The 14,661-nt window shown below is 40.4% G+C and overlaps 1 protein-coding gene and 1 pseudogene across 1 annotated transcript in view; both read left to right on the plus strand.

The window, feature by feature from the left end:
• Positions 1-7,206, plus strand: part of FMR1NB (FMR1 neighbor) — a 53,734-nt gene extending 46,528 nt beyond the window's left edge. Inside the window, exons 5-6 of the mRNA XM_043896523.1 lie at positions 5,384-5,532; positions 7,062-7,206. Coding sequence (XP_043752458.1) covers positions 5,384-5,532; positions 7,062-7,078 — 166 coding nt within the window. The 3' untranslated portion in view covers positions 7,079-7,206. The remainder of the gene's footprint in view (positions 1-5,383; positions 5,533-7,061) is intronic.
• LOC122689791 lies at positions 447-1,191 on the plus strand (annotated as a pseudogene).
• Positions 7,207-14,661: the final 7,455 nt, after the last annotated feature.

The raw sequence follows: 14,661 nt of genomic DNA on the forward strand, positions 1-14,661 counted from the left end.
ATACTGGGAGCTAGGGCTTCAACATGAATTTTAGGAACACAAACATTCAGTCTGTAACAGGAGGCTAGCTGGCATTCAAATGCAAATGCAGGATTGGAAACTGAGGAGAACATTGAGATGATGCATCCAATCCAAATAATTTATACAAGAGAGACAATAACTGGGATGGGGCTGCAAGTGGAGTTTGGAAGATGGCTAGGAGTTGGGTCCTGGAGAACTTTCCTGGCATTTCAATAGGAAAGTATGGCTGTGCCTTTCACATGGAGGGAGTGAGAGTGAGTAAGGATGCTTGCCAAGCTAATTTGGACATGTACATGGATTCCTCATCTACTCTCCTTCTAATTCACCCAGTTACATCCAGCCAGGCTTATCTCCCTAAAACAGCATTATTTCATCTCATTATATCATTCAAGAACTTAAAATTTGGGGAATACCGGAAGAGGAAAATGGCGACCACCTTAGTAGCTGCTGGGGAGCCAGGCTGGCACTATCCTGGGGGCCTGAGGACATTGCCTCCGACTGGGAAAACCGGGAAGTTTCCACAGGGACCACTGTCATGGCCGTGCAATTTGCTGAGGGCGTGGTTCTATGAACTGACTCCAGATCAACCACTGGGTCATACATCGCCAGTCGAGTGACTGACAAGCTGACCCCTATTTGTGACCGTGTTTTCTGACCCCTATTCATGACTGTATTTTCTGCTGCCACTCAGGCTCAGCAGCTGATACCCAGGCAATAGCTGATGGAATCATTTATCAGCTTGGTTTCCTCAGCATTGAGCTGAATGAGCCTCTGCTGGTACACACGGCAGCCACCCTCTTTAAGGAAATATGTTACTGATACCAAGAAGACCTAATGGCAGAAATCATCATTGCCAGCTGGGACCCCCAAGAAGGGGGGCAGGTGTACTCAGTGTCCATGGGGAGTATGATGGTATAACAGTCCTTTGCCACTGGGGGCTCTGGGAACTCCTATATCTATGGCTGTGTCAATGCTACCTACCGGGAAGGCATGACCAAGGAAGAATGCCTGCAGTTAACTGCCAATGCTCTCACTTTGGACATGGAGCAGGACGGCTCCAGTGGAGGGGTGATCCACCTGGCAGCCATTGAGGAATCAGGGATGGAGTGGCAGGTACTTCTGGGAGACCAGATTCCCAAATTCACCAATGCCACTTTACCATCTCTCTGAATCCTGAGATTCTAAGATACAATAAGACATGCCCCATACTGCTGCAAAATTCAATAAACAGTTTGTCAGTGAGAAAAAAAAAAGAAAATTCATTCAAGAATATCTTGATTCCAGGCCTTCTGTTGGGTGCTATGAAGGGCAAAAAGGTGAATCAGATCATGCTTTGTGCTTTCAAGGGTCACATAGTTTAATAAAAATATATAAAAGTATCCAAGATAGAAAGTCACACTCGATAAAAAAGGTGCAGTTCAGTTCAGTTGCTCAGTCATGTCCGACCCTTTGTGACCCCATGGACTGCAGCACGCCAGGCCTCCCTGTCCATCACCAACACCTGGAACTTACTCCAACTCATGTCAGTCAAGTCAGTGATGCCATCCCACCATCTTATCCTCTGTCGTCCCCTTCTCCTCCCACCTTCAATCTTTCCCAGCACCAGGGTCTTTCAAATGAGTCAGTTCTTCACATCAGGTGGCCAAAGTATTGGAGCTTCAGCTTCAGCATCAGTCCTTCCAATGAATATTCAGGACTGATTTCCTTTAAAATAGACTGGTTGGATCTCCTTGCTGTCTAAGGGACTCTCAAGAGTCTTCTCCAACACCACAGTTCAAAAGGATCAATTCTTCACCACTCAGCTTTCTATATAATCCAGCTCTCACATCCATACATGACTACTGGAAAAACCATAACTAGACAGACCTTTGTTGGCAAAGTAATGTCTCTGCTCTTTAATATGCTGTCTAGGTTGGTCATAACATTTCTTCCGAGGAGCAAGCATCTTTTATTTTCATGGCTGCAGTCACCATCTGCAGTGATTTGGGAGCCCCCCAAAATAAAGTCTGTCACTGTTTCCACTGTTTCCCCATCTATTTGCTATGAAGTGATGGGAACAGATGCCATGATCTTAGTTTTCTGAATGTTGAGCCTTAAGCCAACATTTTCACTCTGCTCTTTCTCTTTCATCAAGAGGTGCATTAGTTCTTCTTCGCTCTCTGCCATATGAATGGTGTCATCTGCGTATCTGATGTTATTGATATTTCTCCCAGCAATCTTGATTCCAGCTTGTGCTCCATCCAGCCCAGCGTTTCTCATGATTCACTCTGCACAGAAGTTAAATAAGCAGCGTGACAATATACAGCCTTGATGTACTCCTTTCCCGATTTGGAACCAGTCTGCTATTCTATGTCCAGTTCTACATACAGATTTCTCAAGAGGCAGGTCAGGTGGTCTGGTATTCCCATCTCTTTCAGAATTTTCCACAGTTGATTGTGATCCACACAGTCAAAGGCTTTGGCATAGTCAATAAAGCAGAAGTAAATGTTTTTCTGGAACTCTCTTGCTTTTTTGATGATCCAGCAGATGTTGGCAATTTGATCTCTGGTTCCTCTGCCTTTTCTAAATCCAGCTTGATCATCTGGAAGTTCATGGTTAATATACTGTTGAAGCCTGGCTTGGAGAATTTTGAACATTACTAGCATGTGAGATGAATGCAATTGTGCAGTAGTTTGAGCATTCTTTGACATTGCCTTTCTTTGGGATTGGAATGAAAACTGACCTTTTCCAGTCCTGTGGTCAGTGCTGAGTTTTTCAAGATTGCTGGCATATTGGGTACAGCACTTTCACAGCATCATCTTTTAGGATTTTAAATAGCTCAACTGGAATTCCATCACCTCCACTAGCTTTGTTCATAGTGATGCTTTCTAAGGCCCACTTGACTTCACATTCCAGGATGTCTGGCTCTTGGTGAGTGATCACACCATCATGATTATCTGGGTCGTGAAGATCTTTTTTGTACAGTTCTTCTGTGTATTCTTGCCACCTCTTCTTATTATCTTCTGCTTCTGTTAGGTCCATACCATTTCTGTCCTTTATTGAGCCCATCTTTGCATGAAATGTTTGCTTGGTGTCTCTTAATTTTCTTGAAGAGATCTCTAGTCTTTCCCATTCTGTTGTTTTCCTCTATTTCTTTGCATGGATCACTGAGGATGGCTTTCTTATCTCTCCTTGCTATTCTTTGGAACTCTGCATTCAAATGGGGATATCTTTCCCTTTCTCCTTTGCTTTTTGCTTCTCTCCTTTTCACAGCGAAGGCCTCCTCAGAGAGCCGTTTTGGTTTTTCTCATTTCCTTTTCTTGTGGATGGTCTTGATCCCTGTCTCCTGTACAGTGTCACAAACCTCCATCCATAGTTCATCAGTCACTCTGTCTATCAGATCTAGTCCCTTAAATCTATTTCTCACTTCCATTGTATAATTGTAAGGATTTTGATTTAGGTCATAGCTGAATGGTCTAGTGGTTTCCCTACTTTCTTCAATTCAAGTCTGAATTTGGCAATAAGGAGTTCATGATCTGAGCCATAGTCAGCTCCCGGTCTTGTTTTTGCTGACTGTATAGAGCTTCTCCATCTTTGGCTGCAAAGAATATAATCAATCTGATTTTGGTGTTGGCCATCTGGTGATGTCCACATGTAGAGTCTTCTCTTGTGTTGTTGGAAGAGGGTATTTGCTATGACCAGTGTGTTCTCTTGACCAAACTCTTACTAGCCTTAGCCCTGCTTCATTCTGTATTCCAAGGCCAAATTTGCCTGTTACTCCAGCTTTCTCTTAACTTCTTACTTTAGCATTCCAGTCCCCTATAATGAAAATGACATCTTTTTTGGGTGTTAATTCTAAAAGGTCTTGTAGGTCTTCATATAATCATTCAGCTTCTTCAGCATTACTGGTCAAGTCATAGACTTGGATTACTGTGATATTGAATGGTTTGCTCTGGAAACGAACAGAGATCATTCTGTCATTTTTGAGATTACATCCAAGTACTGCATTTTTGACTCTTTTGTTGACTATGATGTGGCTACTCCATTTCTCCTAAGGGATTCTTGCCCACTGTAGTAGATATAATGGTCATCTGAGTTAAATTCGCCCATTCCAGTCCATTTTAGTTCGCTGATGTCGACGTTCACTCTTGCCGTCTCCTGTTTGACCAGTTCCAATTTGCCTTGATCCATGGACCTAACATTCCAGGTTCCTATGCAATATTGCTCTTTACAGCATTGGACCTTGCTTCCATCACCAGTCATAGTCACAACTGGGTGTTGTTTTTGCTTTGGCTCCATCTCTTCATTCTTTCTGGAATTAGTTCTCCACTGATCTCCAGTAGCATATTGGGCACCTACCGACCTGGGGAGTTCATCCTTCAGTGTCCTATCTTTTTGTCTTTTCATACTGTTCATGGGGTTCTCAAGGCAACATTACTGAAGTGGTTTGCCTTTCCCTTCTCCAGTGAATCACATTTTGTCAGAACTCTCCACCATGACCTGTCTGTCTTGGGTGGCCCTACACAACATGGCTCTTAGTTTCATTGAGTTAGACAAGGCTGTGGTCCATGTGATCAGATTGGTTAGTTTTCTGTGACTGTGGTTTTCATTCTGTCTGCCCTCTGATGGAGAAGGATAAGAGGCTTATGGAAGCTTCGGAGAGACTGACTGAGGGGGAAATTGGATCTTGTTCTGATGGGCAGGACCATGTTCAGTAAATCTTTAATCCAATTTTCTGTTGGTGAGTGGGGCTGTTTTCCTTCCCTATTATTTGACCTGAGGCCAAACTACGGTGGAGGTAATGAAGATAATGTAGACCTCCTTCAAAAGGTCCCATGCACACACTGCTACACTCAGTGCCCCCACCATTGCAGCAGGCCACCGCCAACCCACGCCTCCGCCGGAGACTCCCAAACACTCACAGGCAAGTCTGGGTTAGTCTCTTGTGGGGTCACTGCTCTTTGCTCCTAGGTCCTGGTGTGCACAAGGTTCTATTTGTGCCCTCCAAGAGTATGTTTCCCCAGTCCTGTGTAAGTTCTGGTGGTTCTATGGTGGGGTTAATAGCGACTTCCTCCAAGAGTGCTTATGCCATACCCAGGTCTACTGCACCCAGAGCCCCTATCCCTGCAGCAGTCCACTTCTGACCCGTACCGCCTCAGTAGACACTCAACACAGTTCTGTCTCAGTCTCTTTGGGATCTCTGGGTCCCAATTTCACCCCTCCTTCCGTCTTACTGGGGCTTCTCTGCCCTAGGACATGGGGTGTCTCCTCACAGTAAAGGGTTATGTTACCAAATAGCCTTTTCCTTATAACCCACCATTGTTATTTATTATGTTATCACTGTTCAGAAATAAAGTTTCACTTTGAACTTTTAATATTACAGCAAATGGGCTTTTCTTTTACGAAGAAGATTCAACAGATCTTTAAAGCGTTTGAAGAAACACAGAAAGAAACCAAAGAGGGATACTGAAATGTTGGAGACAGCAGTGGATGAGGAAGGATACGGTGACGAAAAGGACCAGGAGACTACAGGTAATGACAAGGATTTAAGGTTAAAGTATTTGATATTTGATTTTTGTTGTCCTCATCTTGGTTCAGTTGATGCTTATTTTTTTATCCTGCAAATGTTTGGACCACAGGAGTATCAGTTTCTGAAATAATATCACTATTACCATTTGGATGGAAAGAAGGTGGACAAGAAATGTGCTAGGTTGTTTGGGTACCATATTATTTGGTATATGTAGTTCAGCCCTTCAGGGAAACAAATAAATAGAATCTGCTTGCCCTAATTCTGAAGCTCCATAATAGACACCCTTGCTAAGTAATAGTGGCCATGGTCCTCCATGTTGTGTTGACTACATGACATATGCAGGGAAAAATAGCATAGCCTCAGGAATCTGACAAATCTTGGATCAAATCCTAGATCCTAGCTAATCCTAATTCCAGCTTCCTGCTCCCCAAAGATACACAATGTAGTATTAGAAAAGGCTCAGAGAGGGGATCCCAGAATCACACACCAGGGACTACCTGGGCCTCACTTCATTTGTGCAGGCTTACAGATCCCGTTCCCCCCCCCCCCTCCCCCGAGCCTTGGCCTGGATTCCCTCCTTCCAAAATAATTGTGAAGGATCAAGTAAGAAAAAAGTGGTTTGTGGGAAAAGGAGTGTTCTTCAAGGAGTAGAGGACTGGATTGAAAGTCAGGAGACTCGGGCCATTAACTAGTGTTTCCATGGGCAAGTAACCGTTCAGGTCCTTGATACCATTAGCTGAGATATTTGTGTGTATATGTGTGTGTGTGCGCGTGTGTGTGTAGCTGAAGCAATATAACATATGTGAAAATGCTTTGAAAATTGCAGTGCATTGCTCAAATGTAAGGTGTTAATTTCTAGCCTCAGTTATGGAGAAGGGGAAGAGTGGAATACTAGACCATTAAACTGAGTGTCAGGAGATTCTGGCTTTAGTCCCAGCTTTCCTGTTATTTACAGTGGGAGCTTGGGTAAGTCCTTTAACCTTTGCTCAGTTGATTAAACTGCAGAATAGAGATTTGGACTACATGAATAAGAAAAGTGACTTACATCAGAAAAAACAAAATAAAATCCTTATAACAAGGTATTATATGTATATATGTAATTGATATATTATTTCTATAAGATAATACATAAGTATATACAATAATAATATATGTATATTATTACACATACCTATATATTAGTTTGTATAACTTTAATGCAGTACACGCATGCATATATATATGCACATACATACGACATTATAAGTAGACTAACAAAACTTGATTTCTGTGGGCAGTTCTCCAGGGCATGGGATTTAACTTTGTTATTCAGAAATTGTCATTGTAATGGTATTTGTTGTAGTATATCAATATTTTGTCTGTATGCCTCACTGTAATAAGATGATATATTGGCAAACTGAAAATAAGCTAATTGTAGCATTCAGTATATAGTTGGAGAACTTTGTTTCAGTCAGTTCCTTGTATAACAAAGTATGATGTATGTATACTAGTTTTGAAGTTGTTTTAACTCTGCTTTACTTTTCTCCTGTAGCGTTATTTTCCCGTTGAGAAGAACTCGTACCTTTCAAGAGCAGAGGAGGCTGTCCCAGTCATCTAAACCTGGTGGAACATTTCAGAAGGATAAAAACTTTTGTTGTGTTTATTTTCAGATAAAAAATAAAGTTGTCTGCATCAAACTGTAATCCGAATTCTTATTAGAAGTAGCTTCTATAGAATTAAAAAAACCATATGAAAAGTACTGCTTGCATTTCAGGTCCTGGACAGTGATGGATTTTTGCAACTTGGGTTTTGTTATCAGCATATATACTTCTGTTGGTGTTAAATAAGACAGAGATATCACGCTGTTATTCACCTTCAAGCAAAGTGATGGAAAAAAACAGTGATCAAATTTCACTGTATATGACACTTTGTTTTGAGGGAAAGAGGTAAAAGTATTTTATATTAGTGTTCTTTGTAGTTTATAATTTATAACATTTTTTCCACCCTGAAAGTAAGACACACTCATTACAGAGAACTTGGTGAAAAGGTTATGTAGAAGAAAGAGGGAAAAAGCAACCATAATCCACCACCCAGAGCTGAACACTGTTACTATATATTTTTTTTTACTTTAAAAAAAAATTATGTCCTGTGACATAGATAAAGTTGAATTTTAAAGAAAGTGATACTTTTTTATGATTTACTTTCCTCTTTGAAATGTCTAGGGCTCAAGTTTGCCCGGGCTTGTTGCTCATTCATTCAACAAACATTGCTTTAGTCCCTGTTAGGGTATGTACTTTGGACATAGTCGTGAGCAAGATAGACTTAGCCTTTCCTTCATGGAGCTCACCATCCAGCTGGGGAGGAAGCCACATAAAGAAGTAATGACAGGGCTATGATTAGAGGAGTACCAAGTTCTATGGAAGCAGTTGGCAGGGGAACTAGCCCAGACTTTAGAAAGAGATACAAAATGAAAGATAAGAGGGCTGAACAGGGTTTGCCATGCAGTCACTGTAGTGGCAGGAATGTTTCAGATATGAAGGCCAAATTTCATGGAGTATTTGAAGCATTGCAAACAGTTTAGGGTGGCAGCGACTTTGACTTAGGTATTAAATCAGAAGAACTTATAACCCACATTAAAGGGTTGGGTTTTATCCTGTGGACTGAAGGGAAACAATGATAGATTTCAAGCAAAAGAATGGTATGGTTAGATCTAATCTTTAGAAGTCAGTCTGACTATTGTGTGGATAATTGGGAGTGAACAACATTGGGGTCAAGGGAACCAGTTATGAGGCTGTTGTATTAATGTGGATGAGAAAATGTCCTGGGCTGGGGTAGTGGCACTTGTGGATAGAGGTAGATTTGAGAGCTGTTGAGTGTGTAGCATCAGTAGGACTTGGTGATTAATGTATGTGTGGCAAGAGTTAGCATGCTGAAAGGAGAGTATGAATTTCAGGTTTCTGAATGATGGGCCAACTGGAGAGATAGTGGTGCTGAGCTGGACCAATGAGAAGGGCAAGTTTGGCAGGAGAAGATGGGTCATTTTTGAATGAACTCTTTTTTAAAAATTTATTTATTTTAATTGGAGGCTAATTTACAATATTGTGGTGGTTTTTGCCATACATTGACATGAATCAGCCACGGGTGTGTCTATGGGTCATCCAAGTAGATATGACTAGTAGGCAGTTAGATATATTGTTCTGGAGCACAGGAGAAAGGTCTGGCTGCATATAAAAGTTGAGAGTCATCAATATATAGATGATAATTGAAATCACAATGAAAAATTGATTCTAAATGGAAGGAATAAAGGGAAAAGGGGGGACTAGAATAGAATCCAGAGGAACACCGCAAGCATCCCAAGCATTTTTAAAAAATTAGTTTAGGTATTTTAATTGGAGGATAATTGCTTTACAATATTGTGACAGTTTTTGCCATACATCAACATGAATTGGCCATAGGTATACTTGTGTCCCCGCCCCAATCCTGAACCCCTCTCCCACTTTCCTCCCCACCCTATCCCTCTGGCTTGTCTCAGAGCACCAGCTTTGGGTGCCCTGCTTCATGCATTGAACTGGCACTGGTCATCTGTTTTATATATGGTAATGTATATGTTTCAATGCTACACTCTCAAATCATCCCACCCTTGCCTTCTCCCACTGAGTCCAAAAGTCTCTTCTTTACATCTGTGTCTCCTTTGCTGCCCTGCATGTAGGATCATCATTACTATCTTACTAAATTCCATATATATATATGTGTGTGTGTGTATATATATATGTGTGTGTGTGTTTGTGTGTGTATGCATTAATACACAGTATTTGTGGAGAAGAAAATAGCAACCTACTCTAATATTCATGTCTGGAGAATTCCATGGACAGAGGATCTTGGTGAGCTACAGTCCATGGGCTCTCAGAGTCAGACACGACTGAAGTGACTTAGCACACATGTATACAGTATTTGTCTTTCTCTTTCTGACTGACTTCATTCTGTATAATAGGCTCTAAGTTCATCCACCTCATTAGAACTGACTCAAATGCATTCTGTTTATAGCTGAGTAATATTCCATTGTGTATATGTACTACAACTTCCTTATCCATTCATCTGCCAATGGACATCTAGGTTGCCTCCATGTCCTAGCTATTGTAAATAGTGCTGCAGTGAACATTGGAGTACATGTGTCTCTTTCAGTTCTGGTTTCCTTGGGATTTATAGGATGGTCAGAAGTAGTGTGGCTGTCAGTGGAAACTGAAGAGTAGGAGGATAAGTAGGAGAGAACAATATAATGAAACTCAGCAGGATGGCATGTTTCAAGGAAGAAGTACTCAAGAGTTTCAAAGTTCAGATTCATTTCCACTGGATTTGATAACATGGAAGTCGTTGGAGACTTTGGCAATAGCGGTTTCAGGGAAGAGGTAGGAGCAGAAACTAGATGACTTTGAGTTGCAGAGTAACTGGAAAGTGAGAATATGAAAGAGTGTAGACTATTTGTTGAAAAACTTTCTGAAAGGAATCAGAAATAACGGTGCAGTGATCTATTGATAACAGAATGGGGTAGAATAATTTTTTTCAAGATACAAGAGTAGATGGAACATTGAATATAAAGTCTGGGGATATAGGGACATTTCCATGTGCCCTCCTGATCCGTGGGGACTATACCCTGCTGTTTTCTCCTTAGCATCTATCATCTGTGAATATATTATGTAATAATTCTTGTGCTTATTGCCTATTATTTGCCTTCCTGTGCCAGAATATAAGTTCTTTGAGGGCAGGGGTTTTTATGTATTTTGTTCAGTGATATTTCCCAAGTGCCTCAAACAGTATCTGGCACATAGTAAGTGCTCAACAAATAAAATACCTATTGAATGATTAGATTAGGAAAAAAGATGTTTTGCTGTGTTCTTCATTTTTGCTATGACGATCAGGTACTTCCAAGTGAACTGAAATCTTAGGGAAGAAAAACAGTTCAGTAAAATGTTGCTTTTAAAGCTGTTGCCCAAGAATCTAATACTGCTTCTTTAAGTTTTAAGAACGGGGCTGGTGCACTGGGATGACCCAGAGGGATGGGATAGGGAGGGAGGTGGGAGGGGGGTTCAGGATGGGGAACATATGTAAATCCATGGCTGATTCATGTCAATGTATGGCAAAAAAAACCACTACAATATTGTAAAGTAATTAGCCTCCAACTAATAAAAATAAATGAAAAAAAAAAACTGCATTCAGGGAAAACTAAATGAAGAACAACCAAAATTTTCTCTTGGTAGAAATAAGTAATAAGACAACTCCATAAGGAAGCAAATACTTTAGAATACAAAATTGAGATTTTAGCAAAAGCTGCTGCAGTCTATGCAGAATATAAGCATAGTCTGAAACAAATAGTACTCTGAAAGCAATAGAGAGGAACATCTGCAACCCTTCTCTGTTTAACAGATTAGAAGTTGAGTTGCAGGGTCCACTGACAGAGATTACCATGAAGTGGGTAACATGAGAGGAAAGAATGTGAGCATAGAGTGGCAGCCAAATAAATAACTGGACCCAAGATGAAAAGTTGAAACAATTGAAAGTTGCTGTTAGCAAAGATTAAAAGCCAAAGGGACCCTCACAAGAGTGGGAAGGAAATAAGGTGGTCAGAGTGCTGGCTCCCAACACAGTGCCAATAACAACAGTAGTAGTCAGCAGTACTAAAGTCGTGTCTGACACAGATGATCAAGCCCAATGAGACAGATGAGTAGATCATACACATGTCACTAACATTCAAACCTTAACAGTCACAGAGTCATTTCCCTTAAGTCATTACCATATCTGTTCCAAATGGAAAGATACTAGTGAAGTGATAGGTATTATGATGCAGAGCCTGAACTTAAACTGATCATAGTGACTGCTTTAAAATTAGAAGTGATAGACATTCTCCCAAACTCCATGGGCATTGAGACTTTAACTTCAAAATCACCAGTCAAAAGATCTCATATCTGGGTCACTGGCCAACCAGATGTTGGTAAAGAATCTGGATAGACTTCCCCGGTTGTTCAGTGGTTAAGACTCTGCACTGCTAGTGCCAGGGGGCACAGGTTCAATCCCTGGTCAGGGAACTAAGATCCTGCATGCTGGGTAGCGCAGCTATAAAAAAAAAGAATCTGGATAGATGTAAAGTTAGGTCACTTGGAAAATGAGGAGAAAATCTTTCTTGAATGTCACTGTCACAGATAAGCTCTCCATAAAAGAAGGGCTTCTCTTTACTGTCATAAAGGCCTATTTTATTTGCTATGGCCTTTTGTGAGTATTTTTTTGTCTATTTATGGCCTAAGTGATGCACAACTTGCCCTTAGGAGGACTGGGAAACTGATATACTTGCTATGGAATTGTTAGGCTGAATTTAGAGCCTTAGACCCAGCTGTAACATGTGGACCATCCAAGTTACTTGCTGCCTGCCCTAGACCTCAGAGACTTGCTAAGAAAACATATCTGTACGTGGGTTATCGCTTTAGGGTAGAAGACAGAGCAAAGAGAGGTGATACTCAAATGGGAAGGTATCCAGGAATAGTAGGACTGGCTATAGAATGTGTGGGGCTTAGTGCAAAATGAAAATACAGGGCTCCATATTCAAAATTATTAAGAATTTTAAGATGATGACAACAGGACATTAAACCAAGTACAGGGCTGTTCAAGGAGCTGGGCCTTATGTGATTGCACAGGTTGCATATCCATTCACACCTTGGAGAATAGTTGTGATATGGCAAACCAAGTTGTATATGGATTCCTCCACCACCTTCACACCTGTCAATGCTATAAAAGTGATAGGGAGGTTAATGGAACTCAACATCAAACTTAACTAAAAATATTTTAAAGGCCCCTGGGCAGAGTCAGTATATGAAGGGAAATGTGGGAGACGGCTAGGCCTACAGATGCCAGAATGGTTAGGCTAAAGGCTTCTAGTTGCACTTTTTATTTTTCCTTCATTGCCCCCCACCAGATCTGACCCCAATTTCCAATAATGTATTAAGTAGGCTTTGTTCCAGAAGTGCAAGTATGTTTCAGTGCTGGAATGCAGAGGAATAGAATCATATTAATGGGCTGAAGAATAAAAATGATATGATTTTCTGAAAACATGTGAAGAAAACCAGTTGAGAAATATCAACACTCATTTATAATTTTAAAAAAATCTTAGCAAGCTAGGAATAGCAGGGAGCTCCTCTAACCTTATAAAAGTAAACTAAACATATTTAGTGGAGAGATTCTAGAAGCAGTCCCATTGAGATCAAGAACAAGGCTGTGCACTGTTTATAATAACCAGGACATGGAAGCAACCTAGATGCCCATCAGCAGACGAATGGATAAGGAAGCTGTGGTACATAAACACCATGGAATATTACTCAGCCATTAAAAAGAATTCATTTGAATCAGTTGTAATGCGATGGATGAAACTGGAGCCCATTATACAGAGTGAAGTAAGCCAGAAAGATAAAGACCAATACAGTATACTAACGCATATATATGGAATTTAGAAAGATGGTAATGATAACCCTATATGCAAAATAGAAAAAGAGACACAGATGTACAGAACAGACTTTTGGACTCTGTGGGAGAAGGCGAGGGTGGGATGTTTTGAGAGAACAGCGTCGAAACATATATATTATCTAGGGTGAAACAGATTACCAGCCCAGGTTGAATGTATGAGACAAGTGCTCGGGCCTGGTGCACTGGGAAGACCCAGAGGGATAGGGTAGAGAGGGAGGTGGGAGGGGGGATCGGGATGGGGAATACATGTAAATCCATGACTGATTCATTTCAATGTATGACAAAAACCACTACAATATTGTAAAGTAATTAGCCTTCAACTAATAAAAATAAATGAAAAAAAAAAAAAAGAACAAGGCTGTGAAGCCCTATATCACAGCTGCTATTTAACATAATACTAGAGGGTCTAGTCAAAGAGTCAAATAATAGAAACAGATGACTTGTAATGGCTAAAAGACAACCACTGTTATTTGCATACAAATATCATTTACATAGACAATCTAAGAAAGTCTACAAATTGTTGGGACTAATGAGTGTTGGATCTAGCCCCTAGAGTCATTATCAGTCCTGATATGCCTACAGATATCCATTATTTGTCAGCTTCTTACTGCTCTGGGCAAGTATGGTGACTGTGCAGGTTGCCCAGGACTGAGGGTTTTCCCTGGATGCAGAATTTTTCATGCTAAAAATGAAACAGTCACCCTAGTTCTGACTTGGATTTCTTTCTTCTGTCATAACCCCTGGAAATTTCCTTTCAAGCTAGGCTATATATTAAAATTTGTTTTTTTTATTACAGTTATCCAGCATTTATAGGTATTTTTAGCATAAGGTATGGATCTGCATCAGCTCAATCTTTACTTTTGCCAGAATTTCCCTTATTAAGCCTTTAAGAATAAGGAAGCATTTAACGACATGAGCAAATGTTCATGTATCGAGTGAAAAAAAGCAGACTACACAACTCTATTTTTATTGTAAAGATATGTCATGTATTCACATCTTTGAAAATTTTTGAGATAGCTAGCAGAACTTCAGATAGAATTGACTTCAGTCTCTTTCAGAGAGATGACTATGGATGAATGGAAAAGAAATCTTACAGGATGAGCAGCTGGAAAGGGGGAAGGATGGAGGATAGGAGAGAAAAATGGTGAAGATTGTGAAAGGTAACCAAGGGGGAATGCTTTCATTACAGTGAGACAGTTTGTATTTTAAACACTTACAACCTGTAGCTCTTTCTCTCACATTGTCTGACTACTTTCATCTTGGAGAAAGTGATCAAATGTTATTCATCAGAGCCCTGGATCCAGATTACATTGTCTTAGTGAGCATGCAGCTAGGTCATTGGATCAGGCATTTTAAACAATCAGTTACTAAGGGAATTTTTAAAAAATCTGTGCATTAACCAGGGCAGGAATAAAATAAGTTAACTAAAATACATTTGAATGTTAATTAGCCCTAGAAAGACTCTGATATGGTCCAGGTTTTTTTTTTAATGTTAATTAAGCAATCCAGTACCTGTAAACCCAGGCTGAAAACAGAGCTTTGATGAGTTGTTAGTGGTTTGTTAGTCATGAAAATGATGGAGGTCTATTATTAGAAATTTTAGGTATAAGTGCATCAAAATAGGGAAATCCTGCCAGAGGAAGTAT

Source organism: Cervus elaphus, chromosome X (assembly GCF_910594005.1).
Source record: "Cervus elaphus chromosome X, mCerEla1.1, whole genome shotgun sequence".
NCBI classification, from domain to species: Eukaryota; Metazoa; Chordata; class Mammalia; order Artiodactyla; family Cervidae; genus Cervus; species Cervus elaphus.